Source organism: Sarcophilus harrisii, chromosome 3 (assembly GCF_902635505.1).
Source record: "Sarcophilus harrisii chromosome 3, mSarHar1.11, whole genome shotgun sequence".
Taxonomy (NCBI): domain Eukaryota; kingdom Metazoa; phylum Chordata; class Mammalia; order Dasyuromorphia; family Dasyuridae; genus Sarcophilus; species Sarcophilus harrisii.
In genome coordinates this window covers 573,516,654-573,531,712 of record NC_045428.1, presented here as the reverse complement: position 1 = coordinate 573,531,712, position 15,059 = coordinate 573,516,654, and the positions used below count along the sequence as shown (strand labels likewise).

The window sequence follows — 15,059 nt, the reverse complement described above, 5'->3', positions numbered from 1 at the left end:
TATACCACACTACCATTTTTACCTCAAACCCATTCATAAACGATATACTATTGTGCTCTTTTAAGAAGTTTAATAACAACTTGAAGAACTTTTGAACTAATAAATAAGATTTTTCTTTTTTTGCTGTTACTTTTGGATTTTTTACATTCTACTGATTTTGAATCTTTCACATTCCTATTAAGGGAAAATTCTATTTCAGATTATTCATGTTTAAATGAATATTGTTAAATTATTAAATCTACTTCAGGTTATTATTATTCTCACGGTTTCTTCATGAAGTGGATTGCAGATTCTTTACTTGTTGGGTGGATGGTTCTTTTCTCTTCAGAAAGAGACTTTTTAAAGCTTTATTTGGTGATTGGTTTATTAGTAAATACTTATTGAGAACCTCTTTGCTATAAGGCATGGCACCGACTTTGCGAAGAAAACTTTTCAGAGCTTATTGTCTACTCCTGTACATTGTTAACTTTCCATTTGGTATGTTTTAGCTACTGGTTTTGTGATAGTCTAATTAGTCATGGGAAAAATCGAAGCATTTATCTTGCTGAGAATTTGCAAATTAGTTGCCTTTTTAAAAAAAATCCTTTATCTTTAAATGATTCTGTAAGGTTCTTTTTTCTTTTTCAACAGAGTAAAAAGAAGAAAAAAACAGATTTTATTCCATACAGAGATTCTGTTCTGACTTGGCTCCTTCGAGAGAATCTAGGTAAGATTGTAGGATTATGTACTCCTTGCAATTATTAGGCACTTTTTGTTGTAATTTGGTGAGCAAGAAATAATTTTGAGAACCTGACTTAAACGCCTTCCATCATTTTCCTTTCACCTATATTATATTTGTTGGATTTGCACATTTTTATTCCTCCTTCCCTTTTCATGCATTTATATATATGTCATTTAAAAAAAAAATTAGTTCCAAATTCTCTCCCTCCTTTTTGCCCTTTCCTTACCCATTGAGAAGGCAATCAATATGATGCCCATTATACAGGTGAAGATAATGCAAATGTTTTTCTATATTAGCTGTGTTATAATAATAATAATATATAATATAATAATAATAAAATAAAAATAAGAAAGTGAAAAACAATATGCTTCAACCAACACTCAGCACATTATTGCTTCTTTTAATTATCATGCTGCACTACCTATAGAGTAAAATATGATGATGTTTTGAATAAAATACTTTATCTTCCTAACATGGTATGATTTCACATAATTGATGGTTCATCTTTCTAGGTGGGAACTCTCGAACTGCAATGGTTGCTGCTCTTAGCCCAGCAGATATCAACTATGATGAAACTCTGAGCACTTTAAGGTATACTAATCCGAGCTAGTTAATATAGCTCTTTCATAAATTATTTTGAAGCACTGGGAATTTTTATTTTGTTGGTCAGGCCATGTCTTCTTTTATATGTGGAATGGCATACCTTGCCTATGGGAAAATTATAGAATACTTTCTTATTTCCTAATATTAGTATTATAATAGGATTTTATTGTATTTGATTTTCTTCAGGGTTAATGACTTTGTACTCCTTCTTAATCAGAGTAAAGTTTTTATATCAATTATGTAAATTTGTCAGATATTGGTAAATGATTATCTTGAGACATTCATTTCTTTTCCAAAAAAAAAATTTCTCTTTATTATTTGCTGTTTGTCATGTTAGAAACATCCAAGTAACGCAAAAGAATGCAGATAGGCATGTATAGAGATTAGAAGAAAAAAAAATTCCTGCTAGAATAGAGTATTATTTTTCTATTTATTAATAATTTCCCAGCTTAAATTAACTTGCACTTTTCTGACCTTCATAGTATTAGTAAAATAATTGATAGACTATGAAGAGCTTTTATTTTGAAATGACAGGATTATTCATTTGGAAATTTGAAAGTTTGTTGACTTGATCATTAAATAAAAGTTTTCATTTTGAATACAGATACGCAGATCGTGCGAAACAAATTAAATGCAATGCTGTTATCAATGAGGATCCCAATGCCAAGTTAGTTCGTGAACTGAAGGAGGAGGTCACAAGACTGAAAGACCTTCTGCGTGCTCAGGGACTGGGAGATATCATTGATAGTAAGTCAATTGAGAAGTATCTTGTAGAGATCATTCTCTGCCTCTTCTGGTTTAGTGTCTCTGAAGGGCATCAAAGGTCCATTGATGAAAGAAAATGGTTTGGTAGGGCGAGGTTTTGACTGAGAAAGAGATCTGGGTGAAATAGTCTGAGACAGAGGCTTAGTGGATCTCAACACTGAGTCCAGAGAATGCTCACTGCAATGTTTTAGCTGTCACTCATCCTGTGTAATTGATGGATTGGGTAAACTCATTTTGTCTACAGAAAAAATTAAAATATTTTGAACTTTAAGAAATTACACTCTCTGCAAACTCAATTTATATAGTCCCAGGATTAACCTTTAGTTCATTATTGAAAGTCCTGTTAAGCAAGTTAATGGATTCTTCAGATTTGGAGCCTATTGCTTACCTTTCTGATAAATTCTCGTTTGTTAAACAAGGCATCAAGTTTTTAAAAAATTATTTCATTTACTAATGAATTAAAATTATTTGAATCCCATTTGGTTCTATAAGCCCTTTTCATGTTTAGTTGTTCTTCTTGTTTAGATTTACCTCTTAAGTGGATAAAATTTGTATGATGGGTTTTATAAGTAGAGTGAATTTTTCATCCTAACCAAATACCACTCTGTTCTCTGTCACCATTGAACATAAACTTTATACTTCTCATATTTTCCCTCCTGCTTACCTTCAGTTGATCCATTGGTCGATGATTACTCTGGAAGTGGAGTCAAATGTGTGTATCATGTGTGTTGGTTCTTTCTAGTGTCCTGACTTGCTAGTATCCCTTTGCTGGGTCAGCTTTAAAATTAGCTTTGCATGCCAGCAATCCTAATGAGGAAATCCCAGACAGAGCATTTAATGTAGAATAAGAAATGATCCTCCTTTAAAAAAAAAAATCAAACTAAAGTTCAGTGAAGTTTAATTTGTGGCTTGTACAAAGTTGAAAAGACATAACAGCCTATCATTATTGGGTTTGTTTCTTCTCTCATGTTAATAAATTTTGATATGTTATAAAATCTAGATAATATAAGAGTATTTTTATTTTATTTCAGTGCCTTGCTAGTTAGTGTGAAAACCCTGTTAAGTTTGTGCAGCTCTCTCTAAATTCAAGCTACTCTAGTCTGCAAGCCATTGATGCTAAAGCATCATTCAACATGTTGCTGTAGAACTGTCCTTAGTAATTTGTTTGGCCCCTTCCCCGGTAGGGGTTTGTGGAGCAGTGAGATAATGAAAAGATTAGGAATCAGAAAACTTCGCTTCTTGCTTATGGGACTTGGAGCAAGATCTTCAGTCTTTCTGGTTCTCCGTTTCCTTCTCTGTAAAATGAGAGAGTTGAACCTGATAAGTTCCCTATAAATCTATGATCCCATGATCATTCTACTCCATGGGTAGAGGCGTTTTCCATTTCCTCCATTTGGAAAAAGAAAACAAGCTAAAAAAGAGAAATCAAATCCAAAGCTAGGACTAGTCTGTTGTAAAATCTATAAGATAAGTTTAAAATTTGAAGAGGAAACATTTTAAAATACCATCATCCTTTGCTCTTTTCTCTATATTCAGTAGGCTTCATTCATTCCTACCCATTTTGAATATGGTCTTAGCATAGAAACTTTTTTGTTTGTTTAAGAAACTGAAACATACTAAAAGGGTCAGTAATGCTTCATTACTTGTAATTAATGCCCCAGGGTTGAACTGATTGCTAGGATGCAGTTAAATGCTGACTTTCACATAATATTCTATTAGAAAATGAGTATTTTGTTTTTGGGTAGAATATCTCTGTCTGAGATTTCCTAGCTGAATGATACTGGTGTGGTCACAACTTGATCGGCAATTTGCTTTTGTGCTTAAGGTGCTGTGGCCACTTGCTTTTTGTCTAACTTTTTCCTTGGCAGCAATAGTTTTTCTGGAAAGCAATGCATGACTCCATTTTGATTATATATAACAAGACATGATTATAAGCCCTAGTTGGTAGCAACTATATCATTTTGGTCCACTCCTATAATTTGATTTTGGACTTTGCAAATCAAGTTCCTTATGTTCTTTTTCACCTGCTTGCCCGCTCATTTGCTTTTTTTTCCCCCTGATGCCTTTTATAATTGTCTCTTGGCTTGTATTCTTGTTTCCTGTATTTGTAGATGGTGGTTTTCAAACTGACTTGAAGCAATCTTTTTTCTTAGGCCTTAGAGTAAATAGACTTCCAGGGGTGGGTGAGCTGAAATAAAACCCTAGTTATTATATCTAGCACTTTTCATGGCTACTTTTATTTTTTTTAGGAAACATATCTAGTAACTTTATTTAATTCTAGGCAAGTCATATATTTTATTACAATAGATACTAACCTAATTCTTACTTTTATATGAGTTCTTATGATTTCACACCTGTGATTTTTCTCTGTCTTTTTATGGCTGAAACTTAACTCGCTAATATTTCATAAAGGAAAAGCAAATAACAGATTCATAAAATCTGGTTTTATTTGTATGCATATTATTGAAGATAAAACAAATTTTATTATAGAACCTAATAAATGAAAATTTTTTGTATCCTTAAGTCCTGCATTCCATATTAGATAACCAGGTGACAAAACATATTAAAAAATATTCATCCAGTTATTCAGAAAATATGTGCTATTTGTTATTCTTTTTTTTTCCCCTGAGGCATTTGGGCTTAAGTGACTTGCCCAGGTTCACACAACTAGGAAGTGTTAAGTGTCTAAGACTAGATTTGAACTCAGGTCCTCCTGACTTCAGGGCTGGTGCTTTATGCACTGCACTACCTAGCTGCCCCCACTGTTGTTATTCTTAATAAATTATAAAGTTCCAACTATGTAAAACTATGTTTTACGGCTTTTTGCATCTGACTTTCATCTAGAGAACATTTATACAATATAAGAGCAGTGATGACACAAAGATAATAGAAATGAAGGCTGATCATCAACTTCAATAAATCATCTGTTGCATCAGTGTTGCAGAGCAGTATTGCAAGGTAGCAGCAGCTTAAGAGACTAAACGGAAAGTTTGAGTAGGACCAATCATATTTGTTTAAAATCTCATGGCAAAGAGCTCATATAAACTTAAGAAATAATTGTCCTTTTTTTTTTTTTTTTTTTTTTTTTTTAATATCTGCTCACTTAAGAAATTGGCTAAGCTATAATTTTAGAATTGCTCATTGTTCTTCTTTGGTGTATAGATGTTAATCGGAATACTGAGCAGCATCTTAACTTTTATTAGTGTATATAAAACTCTCATTTTTGGAAATGCTCTTTTTTAATATAAAACTACATCTAGGAGATTCCACTGGTGAAGGGCATAGCATGAAAATAATTTTTTTTCATCCTAAAGATGTAGATTTTTCACATGTTACTATATTTTTTGAATCTTCTAAAAAATGATTATTTTCTCCTTTCAGGGGAATTCATGCCATACATATTACTATAGAACAAACAGACTGATCTCATCTTCCTTCAGGCATTGACCAGATGTTCAAAAGGAATTCTAAGCATGAATACAATTTTTCCCATTTAGTTCTATAGGATACTATGTATCCTGTCTGTATGGGCAGGAAACTGTTTCTTGAAAGAGGGTTTCAAAAAGTTTTTTTGAAGTTTTTGTCTGTTCATAATTTTGTTGTATCTGAAAATTAAAACATTACTAAACTTTCTTGGATTTCATAAAATACTGTGGGCCAAAATGATATCTTTATCCCTTTGTTGGCCATATCGCTTAAGGAGATTTACTAGGAAAATGTTAATTTATTTGGAAAACTAAGATCTTAAACTAAGTTATACTTCTTAACTCCAGAATATTGATATTCAAGATAGACCTGTTTCAGAACTGCCATCTAAAATCATTAAACTTGTCTTCGTGTTGGCGCTTTAATGCTCTCCTTTCTTACACTGGTGTTCCTTCCTTTTTTTCCTTTTCCTCTGCTCCTTTTCCTCTTTTGTCTCCTTTTCCTATTTCTCTGCCTTCCCTTCTTTCTATCTGTCTCTCAGATCTGAAAGATTTTCAGAACAATAAGCATAGGTACTTGCTAGCCTCTGAGAATCAACGCCCTGGCAATTTTTCCACAGCATCCATGGGGTCTCTTACAACATCTCCATCTTCCTGCTCACTCAGTAGTCAGGTGGGCTTAACATCTGTGACCAGTATTCAGGAGAGGATCATGTCTACTCCTGGAGGAGAAGAGGCCATTGAACGTCTTAAGGTAAGTGACAATTGAAACTGAATAGGACATCTTGAGATGTCCTGAGAGTCAACATAGCTTAGTGGATAGAGGTTTGGTCTTTGAGTTAGGAAAACCAGTGTTCAAAGTCTGACACTGACACTGCTGACTTGGGACCCTGGATAAGTCAACTTATCATCTCATTGTACCTACCTTTGTAGCTCTAAATTATAGTAGATAAGTTGCCCAGGTACATTGTAAGGAGAGAGTTTCCAACTCTGGAGTTATTCCAAAGGATCACAGGATCACAGATTCATAATTGGGATGATATTTAATTTAATTTAATTTAAGTTTTCACTTTACACGTGTGGAAATGAAGACTCATAAAGGACATGTGACTAACCCAGAATCAACCTGGTAATGTCCTTAATGGTGAAAAATATTATAGGATTCACAGGTGGGGAGTAGTGGAGTTCAGATGATCTTGTTTGGGAGATGTAGTTGCAAAGAACCTGCTTTGTAGAACGAAAGTTAGTAGTAAACACATAGATGACTAAGCATTTGTGAATTTGAGCACTTCAGCCTTTTGTTAGTTGGGTCATGAGACTCATTCCTAAATGTGAACTAATATCCTTTGGAAAATTCTTAATAACATAGATTGTCCTTTTTGCCTAAATATATACTATTAACATTTAGGAGTTAAAGCATGTCATCTGATGCTTAATAGCACATGTCAGCAACCTAATGAATGAGGGAAACGCCTATCCCTTGTGTCTTGCCTTATATTTCATCCTGTGCTGACTAGAGCACTTTTTTATATTCAGTAGCACAAGAAACAAAACAGCAACAAGTCCTGCTCACAAATTCTTCTTCCTTACCCTATGAGATAAATATGGGAACTAAAAGTGAGACCCCCCTTCTTCCAGACTGAGCTGTACACTTGTCTGTCTGTCCACCTGTCCATTGAGCTGCTGAACAGGTTCAGTGCTGCTGCAGGGAAAAGGACTTTGCTTCTGTCCTCTTCTTTCCCCTTTGCATCCCTAGGAAGAAAGTGTGAGCCAGGCCTTGTTGACTGTGTTGAAGAGACTAAGGGCAATTCAACTAGTTTGCTGTGCTGCTCACCTCATTCCATTGAAAAATTTGCCATGGATTTACATGTAGCATTCTTGGAATAAATTCTATAAAGCAGAAGATTTGATGCCAGGGAGAGGTAGAGATTAGGCAGATAGCACTGTAAGGAAGGTGGTAGTTTTGTTTCTTGCTGAAAGCTAATGGAGACAGTTCTTTTCCTCCTACAGTCAGTATTTAGAATCACTGCTTCTCCTTAAAGCACAGGTTGGGAAATGCTGTACTTTTTATGATTCAAAGTGCTGAGCTTCTTCACAACTAAGAGCAAATTTAGCCTAAGAATTAAGTATGTTAAATACATTTGAATATGTACAGGTAGCCAAAATCTGGAAGGAAAAAGATAATAATGTCTCTAGAATAAGGTAAGGCCTTTTGAAAATTTACATTTTACCAAAAAAGAAAGCCTTGCTTGTTGAAGTTTTTATTGTTCCCTATAATATTTCTATTCTTGTTTCTTCTTGTTTTCTCTCTCCAGCCCCATTTTTATTTTGTATATTGCTAGTCCTACAATAAGCAGCAACTTCTGAGAAAAGAAGATTAAGTGTTTTTATTTCTTTTAAACATAGCAAAGATAAGTGAGAGAAGTGTACTCATAAAACTAAAATTAATTGAAAATTTTCTGCTGTTGAAAATCAAAATTCCAAAAATGGAGCTGTGAATTTGTCAGAAGAGCAAGTTATCTTCCCTTACTAACATTCATTTTTCATGATATGCTCCAAGCATAAAGTTACTAGAAGTTGTATTCCTAGCAAGAAAGGGAAATTTGGGTGTTATTTTCAAGCCATGAAACCTAATTTGATTTTCAGTGCAGTAATAAACTTGATAAAATTAAATCCTCAAAATTCTTGACAATGATATTAAGATCTCAGATGAGGTATTCAGATCCCACCCAGTGGGTTATATGGTCGTGTGCCAGTTACTTATCCTTCCTGAACAATCTCAGTTTCCAGTCAGATTAAAAGTTTGGACTATCTGATCTAAAGTTCTATTTTTATTATTGAAAATTGTCTCTCCTTGGTGGGGAAGAGAAACCTATATATTCTGAATGTTATATGTTGATGATAAAGCCTTTAATAATATTCATCTGAAGCTGCTGCTTCCTTTGGCCTATCTCAGAATACTATCATATGAAACCAAATGAAAATAATATATCTGTAAAACATAGAAATCAGAACCCAAACACCAGATACTTTAGAAGTACTCTAATGCCTTGAAGAAAATTCTCAGTAAGTTTTAAAGAAACATTTATTTCTCTTGGAAAGAGAAGAAAGAGGAGGGAGTGTCACATTTTTATGTACTTCCCACTACAACAGATCTTTGGAGATTAGGAATTTTGTTTCTTATAATTGAATTTGACGACAAATGCTGCAATGGCTTGGCTATTCTGAGACATTTTACAACAGTGCAGTTAATTTTCTTTATTAGAGAAGTAAATCTTTTTTTTCTCTCAAAGTAATGTGAGTAACTTTAAGTTATTACTCCTATTTCATTTCACCTAGAGTTGAAAAGTAATGACAATTTTCTGTTTTCTCCAGTTTTATTCATGAGAAAAAAGCTTTTTGAGTATCCTTAATGTACCACTGCAGTTGACAGAAGCTAAAGTTTTTTAGTGCTGTTGCTGTTTTATGTTATGGTAAGGTAACATGTAGTTTGCCCTATGCAGTGGCTTTCAGATAAGAGCCTGAGAATATTTAATGATTAAGGGTCAAGAGACTATATTTCTGAGAGATGACATTTCTAAGCAAAATGACAGTAATGGAAAACTGCAGGAGAGGAAGTTAATAAATGCCCCCTCCCGCCTCCTGTTTTCCTATTGCCTTATTTTTCTTGGAATTAAAAAAAAAAAAAAAAAAAAAAAAAGCTTAACTCTCCATTGAGTACAGCCATGTGCTATATACTGCTATTTTAGAAGACCTTCTGAGCACCACTGATATTCAATCTATTGAATATCCTTTTCTCATCCATACATTACCTTTCTTAAAGTAAAAAACAAAACCCCCAAAACTCCAAAAACCCTTAGGCTTCTTTGTGCTTTGTTAGGTATGTTATATAATACTTTGTATAGAAGGCTTTAAAATCACAGCTGACACTTATTCTATTCAAAATCTTTTTTGTGGGCCATCATTACCTTACTGCTGTTCATTCAGCCGCCTAATGTAAGGTCGATCAGAGAGACAGAATGGGCTGAGGCAAAGAACTCTGGGGCCACTTCCTGGTCTTACCTTGCTCCATATCATCTTAAGCAAGTCATTTATTTCTCTTTCCTTGGCTGCAATATGAGTAGAATGATACTTGTACCTCTTATCTCACAGAGGTGCTGAGGAATGAAAAGAATTTCATCATTTATAAAGCAATATGTGAATGTAAGCTAGAAGATTGATTTGAACTATCTCTTGATAAAAGTTGCCAACTGTTAAATAAGATCCTCACACAAATGAGGTTTCTTTAACTATACTTTTTTGTGTTCCTTTATCTGCCTGGAATAATAATCAGGCTTAGGGTTTAAATTATAAGTACTAGCGAACATCAATTACAGAAACAGGAAAGAACTAATAACTTGCCAAGAATCAAGTTCTCAGTATTACTTACCTGTTGATAAATGAGTTGGGCATGTTATACATTATGTAAGACAGACCTTGACTCATGAAATGGGTTATGCTAGATTGATTCTGAACAAGGAAAGGGTTTAACCCTTTTTAAGTTATAGAACTTATAAAAATTTTTAATGAAAAGATTACAGCAATGTAAAATATTCATCAGTTGCCATTAAAGATATTAAAAATTGTCTTTATTGTTGCCCTTGAAGTTGATCTTGAATAATAAAGTATGGTGCCAGTGACTTGTTAACAGATATAAATCCACGGGACTCTAGATAAGGAAGCTAGCTTTTATATCTAGTTTAATTTTTATTTAGCTGTGGATTTTCCTTTCCTCAGGAATCTGAGAAGATCATTGCTGAACTGAATGAAACATGGGAAGAGAAGCTACGTAAAACAGAAGCCATCAGAATGGAGAGGTCAGGAAATAAAAAGATAGAAGCATTTAAGATCTGGCTTATGGAACCCATAGGGTTAGATTATGACGTGAAAATTACAAATTTGTGGTGAAATCAGTAATTAGATAGTAAACATACTTTTAATACTCTTCAGATATCCATGGAAGACTGGAGATTGACAAAGTAAAATTCTTTCATTTGCAAAGATAAATTGATATTGATATAGAGTCTAGAATTTGAAAAGTATATCTGTTTGACCATATCTTTTGACTTTGACTTTTGTTTTCTGGAATCATTTTCATAGGGGCTATGGTAACTTGATCTTTTACAAAATTTTAAATCAATTTATATTTAATTAATCATGAGAGCTATATACATATGATAGTAATGTAATTGCATGAGATATTAATTTTTCATTCTCTACAAGGTATGTTTGTTTTTTTGTGGATTTACAGACCCCTTTTAAAATATTTTCAAAAAAGTTTAAATACAAAAAGATTTTTAAAATTTCATTTACACAGTGCAACACAAAGAAGATTCAATATGAAATTGTAAGTCTTCATTTCACACTGTTTACTGTTTTGAAAAACTATGTAATAAATACTACATATCATTTTCAAAGCTACCTTGCTTTAAGTGCTTCCTTCTGAGTTTTCTTTTTTTCTTTTCTGTGCTGTTTTTATTTTTTCTCCCTCCCTACTGTGTATACACATGTGTATACACATTTTTATCCGTTCTTTCTGTGTAGGTAAATAGCTTCTTCCTTTGTAAATCTTTTATAGTTGATAGGCCTTTTGTAGTTGAGTATGTGTAGTAGCACCCAAAGTAATTTAGTCATTCACAGTTGTTTTTTGAACAGCTTTGGTCTTACTGTGTACAATGCTCTCTTGGTTCTGCGCATTTCACTCTTTATTATTTCTTGTAAACTTTTACATATTTTTTCTAAAATCAACCAGCTCATCATTTCTTACAGTACAATAGTATTCTATTACAGTCATATATCCCAACTGTTTAGTCATTTCCTAATTGATGGGCATCTTCTAAATTTGCAGTTCTTTCTCACCACAAAGAAAGCTGCTATAAATATTTCAAAATATATAAATTCCTTTTATTTTTCTTTGATCAACTTAGGAAACAGTCCTCAGTCATAGGATATGTACAGTTTTGTAACTCTTTGGACATAATTCCAGATTGTTCACCAAAATAGATCAGTTTACAGTTCCATACAGCATCCCAATTTTTTTACATCTCCTCCAACATTTGTCATTTTAACAGTCTAATAGGGATGAGGTGATAATCTCAAAGTTGTTTTAATTTGCATTTCTCTAAATCAGTGATTTAAAGCATTTTTACATGACTATATAGTTATGTTTTCTTCACTGAAAAAACTATTCATATCCTTTGACTATTTATCAATTGAGAAATAAAAGTAACTTATTTTCCAAAATTTTTTTCCTCCCATTTCTTTGCCCACTCTACTTATAGGCAGTATGAAGTACTTTTTATTTGTAAATAAGTTTATATTCAGGAAATTTTTTTTTCTTTCCTGAAATTCTTTCAATGAAGTACTGATTTAATACATTAATTCAATACATGATTTGAGCATTTCTTAATTCATACTTCCAAAGGTCAACAGTTTCATCAGTGTAGATAAAACCTTCATTGATACAAGTCTGAGTTCTTCATTCCCTCAGTAAATTAATCTTCATGAGCTGCTGGGACTGAAAAATCTGTTACGTGGTGATGAACTTCTTTTCCAATTAACTTTCAGATGATAGAACTGTTTATTTGTTGAAGAAATACTATTGTTTTTAGTAGAATGTATTTGTGAAAAGGATTCACATATTGCTTATAGGATTTAACATTTATCTTAACATATTTGATTTATTGGACTACATGCCATCTAGGGGAGAGGGTGGGAGGAAAGAGGGGAAAATTTGGAACAGAAGGTTTTGCAAGGGTCCCTGTTGAAAAATTACCCTTGCATATGTTTTATAAATAAAAAGCTTTAATTAAAAATAAAATTAAATTAAAAAATTAAAAGATTCACATATTGCTAAGAGTAAAAGCAGCAAAATATTTACTTAAACATATCTTCAGAAACATTGAGTGTTTTTTATATTTAAAACAAGACAAAATTTTATTCCAGAGACTTTAGTGAAGGTATTCTTTATGAAATAGATATTTTTCCTTAAAATCAACTTCTGTTTTATTTTGATTAAGAAATAATATCTGATTTGACAAATTTGTCCGTATTTGCTTTATTTCAATAAACATACTTAAGGACAAAAAACAAACTGTACAGTTAAGATTTAGTTTATAGTGAGCAAGACAGCACTCAAAATTTTGATGAGTTTTTCTATAAATAAAGTTGTAATTTAATTTATCTACTCTTGTCCATCATAGATATTTTTTTTCAATTTTAATTTTAGGGTTTTGCAGAGTTTCATTTTGTATTGTGATTTTGTTTAGTCATCTCCTAAATGATGGGCATCCTCTCCATTTTCATTCCTTTGCCACCACAAAGAGCTACTATACATCATACACTCATTATTTTTTGTAATGCAGAAGTTTAAAATATGTGTTTGGAATATGCACTTTATAGTAATTTTATTAATAAAGATGTTTGATAATTTTAAAAATATTTTTTAAAAATTTAAATTGTTGTCCCATCATATTCAAAGCTTTTCTAGTTTGGTAGGAAATGCCACAATTTGTATTAGTGTAGCCTTTGAATACCTAAAGTGTTACCTCTATACCATGAACTTATTTTGATTTGTTTACTGTATTAGTCTAGTTTAACTTCCATTGAAATATCAAAGGTGTATTATTGATATGCTGCTTCTCTCGCTTTTTCTAGAGAGGCCTTATTAGCTGAAATGGGAGTTGCCATTCGGGAAGATGGAGGAACTCTGGGTGTCTTTTCACCAAAAAAGGTTGGAAAATTTTTTATTAATTAAATGGAAATATTTCCTCCTTTATGGGTTCTTGCTTTGTTTTTACTTAGTCACTCAGGTAGTTCATGCCTTCCAGATATATTCTTTTTTGTCTTGATATGTGGCTTAACTTTAATCTTACTGATTAAAATATGCCTTCAATATAAAAACAACCTGTGTCTCTGGAAACAATTATATGCACCATCCTGTAGTAATTATAAATCACAAACTTGAGACAGTGTACCTCCTATCAATTCAATCTCATTCCTACTTCACTATTTTTAGTCATCATCCTGCTAAGTTTTTTCCCCTGTGTTGCTAAAGCTGTGGCTCATCTCTCATGTAGATTTTCCCACAGAGGCCCTCAACATTATTTGATGAGTCTTTGGAAGAATTTTCAGCTGACCAGGTTTGTGTAGGGAAGTTCTCCTAGACAATTAGCTGTGTAGAAATTAGTCAATCCTACCTCTCATTAAATAAAGCCTTTTAGGTCCAATTCCACTAGCCTCCTCTCCTCCTTTCTTTGCTTTTCTTTTGTACAATTCTTGTAATTATCTTTCTACCTGCAGCAAACATAATTATAAAATATAGTGCCTATTTTAGCTTATAGTTGAATTTTTTATTTTACATTACAAAATTTTACAAATTTTTATCCTGTTGTAGCCTTGTTATAATTGAAAATTACTGTCTTAACTATTTAGTCTGTGTGTATATGTATGTTTAGTGATAATTATACCAGGATAATTCATTGTATAAAATATTTATGGTTAAGACATCTTATGTAATTGGTCATTCAATTCAGAAGATAGTATTGACCTTGAAGATTTACTTAGCTCCTGTCCTCATGCTTAATGGAATTTAAAGACAGCTTCCTTATATTATTGTAGAGGCAGCAGAGTAAAGTTTATATTATCAGTATTTCTGATTTGGTTATAGGAAATTGTTGTTTTTGTTGACTTCCTACCATGACTTTTGGGGGGGAAGAGAGGAGGACGCTAATTCTGATTTTTTAAACTGAACCTAGCTTTATACGTTCCTGAAAAAATTGAGAGCTCCATCTTTCTCACTTTACATAACCCAAGAGTCTCTCACTATGTCCTTTTTTACTCCTTTCCTATATAAAGAGGTGATCCTTCTTACCTGGTTAAACCCTTTTATATGCACAAATGATCCTATTCTATCTTATTTTCTCTAGCAGTTTGCCCTGTATCATTCTCTCTGTGTTTCAATAATCTTCATTTTCTCCTATTTACCGACTTCTCTGCTGCCTACAAACCTACCCATATCTCCCCCCTCAAAAAATTTGTCATTTCATCTGACCAACTGTGCTAGCTATCGTGATTTGTCTCTAAGTCCTTTCTCATTTAAACTCCTTGAGAAAACCATCTATGTCAGGTTCCTTTTCTTTTCTTGTTCTTTTCTAAATCCTTGGCAAACTGGCTGCTAGACTTACTCAACTGAAACTGCTGTTTAATATTACCTGTGATCTCTTAAATGCCAAATCTACTGTCTTTTTTTCAATCCTCATTCTTTAAAGCTTTTTTGATATTTTCAGTCACCCTCTTCTGAATACTGTCTCTTGGTTTTCATGATGCTGCTATAAGTTAGCTATCTATCAGACCTCTTCTTAGTGTCCATTGCTGAAGGATCATCATTCATCTTATGTCCACTGACTGTGGGTATCCTCAAAGATTTGTTCTGGTCCCTCTTTTCTTCATCTCACTTGATGATCTCATGAACTCCCATGGACTCCTTTATCATCTCTATGTAGATA

General features: G+C 32.8%; 1 protein-coding gene across 11 annotated transcripts in view; it reads left to right on the top strand.

Annotated features, from left to right (window-relative positions):
* The window catches only part of KIF1B (kinesin family member 1B), a 193,135-nt gene that overhangs the window by 72,174 nt on the left and 105,902 nt on the right, over window positions 1–15,059 (top strand). For 5 of the 11 annotated variants that reach the window (XM_031962888.1, XM_031962885.1, XM_031962887.1 and 2 more), the window contains 6 exons: window positions 631–706; window positions 1,234–1,312; window positions 1,929–2,071; window positions 6,135–6,268; window positions 10,291–10,370; window positions 13,210–13,285. In XM_031962888.1, the coding sequence (XP_031818748.1) occupies window positions 631–706; window positions 1,234–1,312; window positions 1,929–2,071; window positions 6,135–6,268; window positions 10,291–10,370; window positions 13,210–13,285 (588 nt within the window). Of the gene's footprint in view, window positions 1–630; window positions 707–1,233; window positions 1,313–1,928; window positions 2,072–2,759; window positions 2,802–6,056; window positions 6,269–10,290; window positions 10,371–13,209; window positions 13,286–15,059 lie in introns of all 11 variants that reach the window. The other 6 variants (XM_031962881.1, XM_031962886.1, XM_031962879.1 and 3 more) reach the window with 3 other exon arrangements.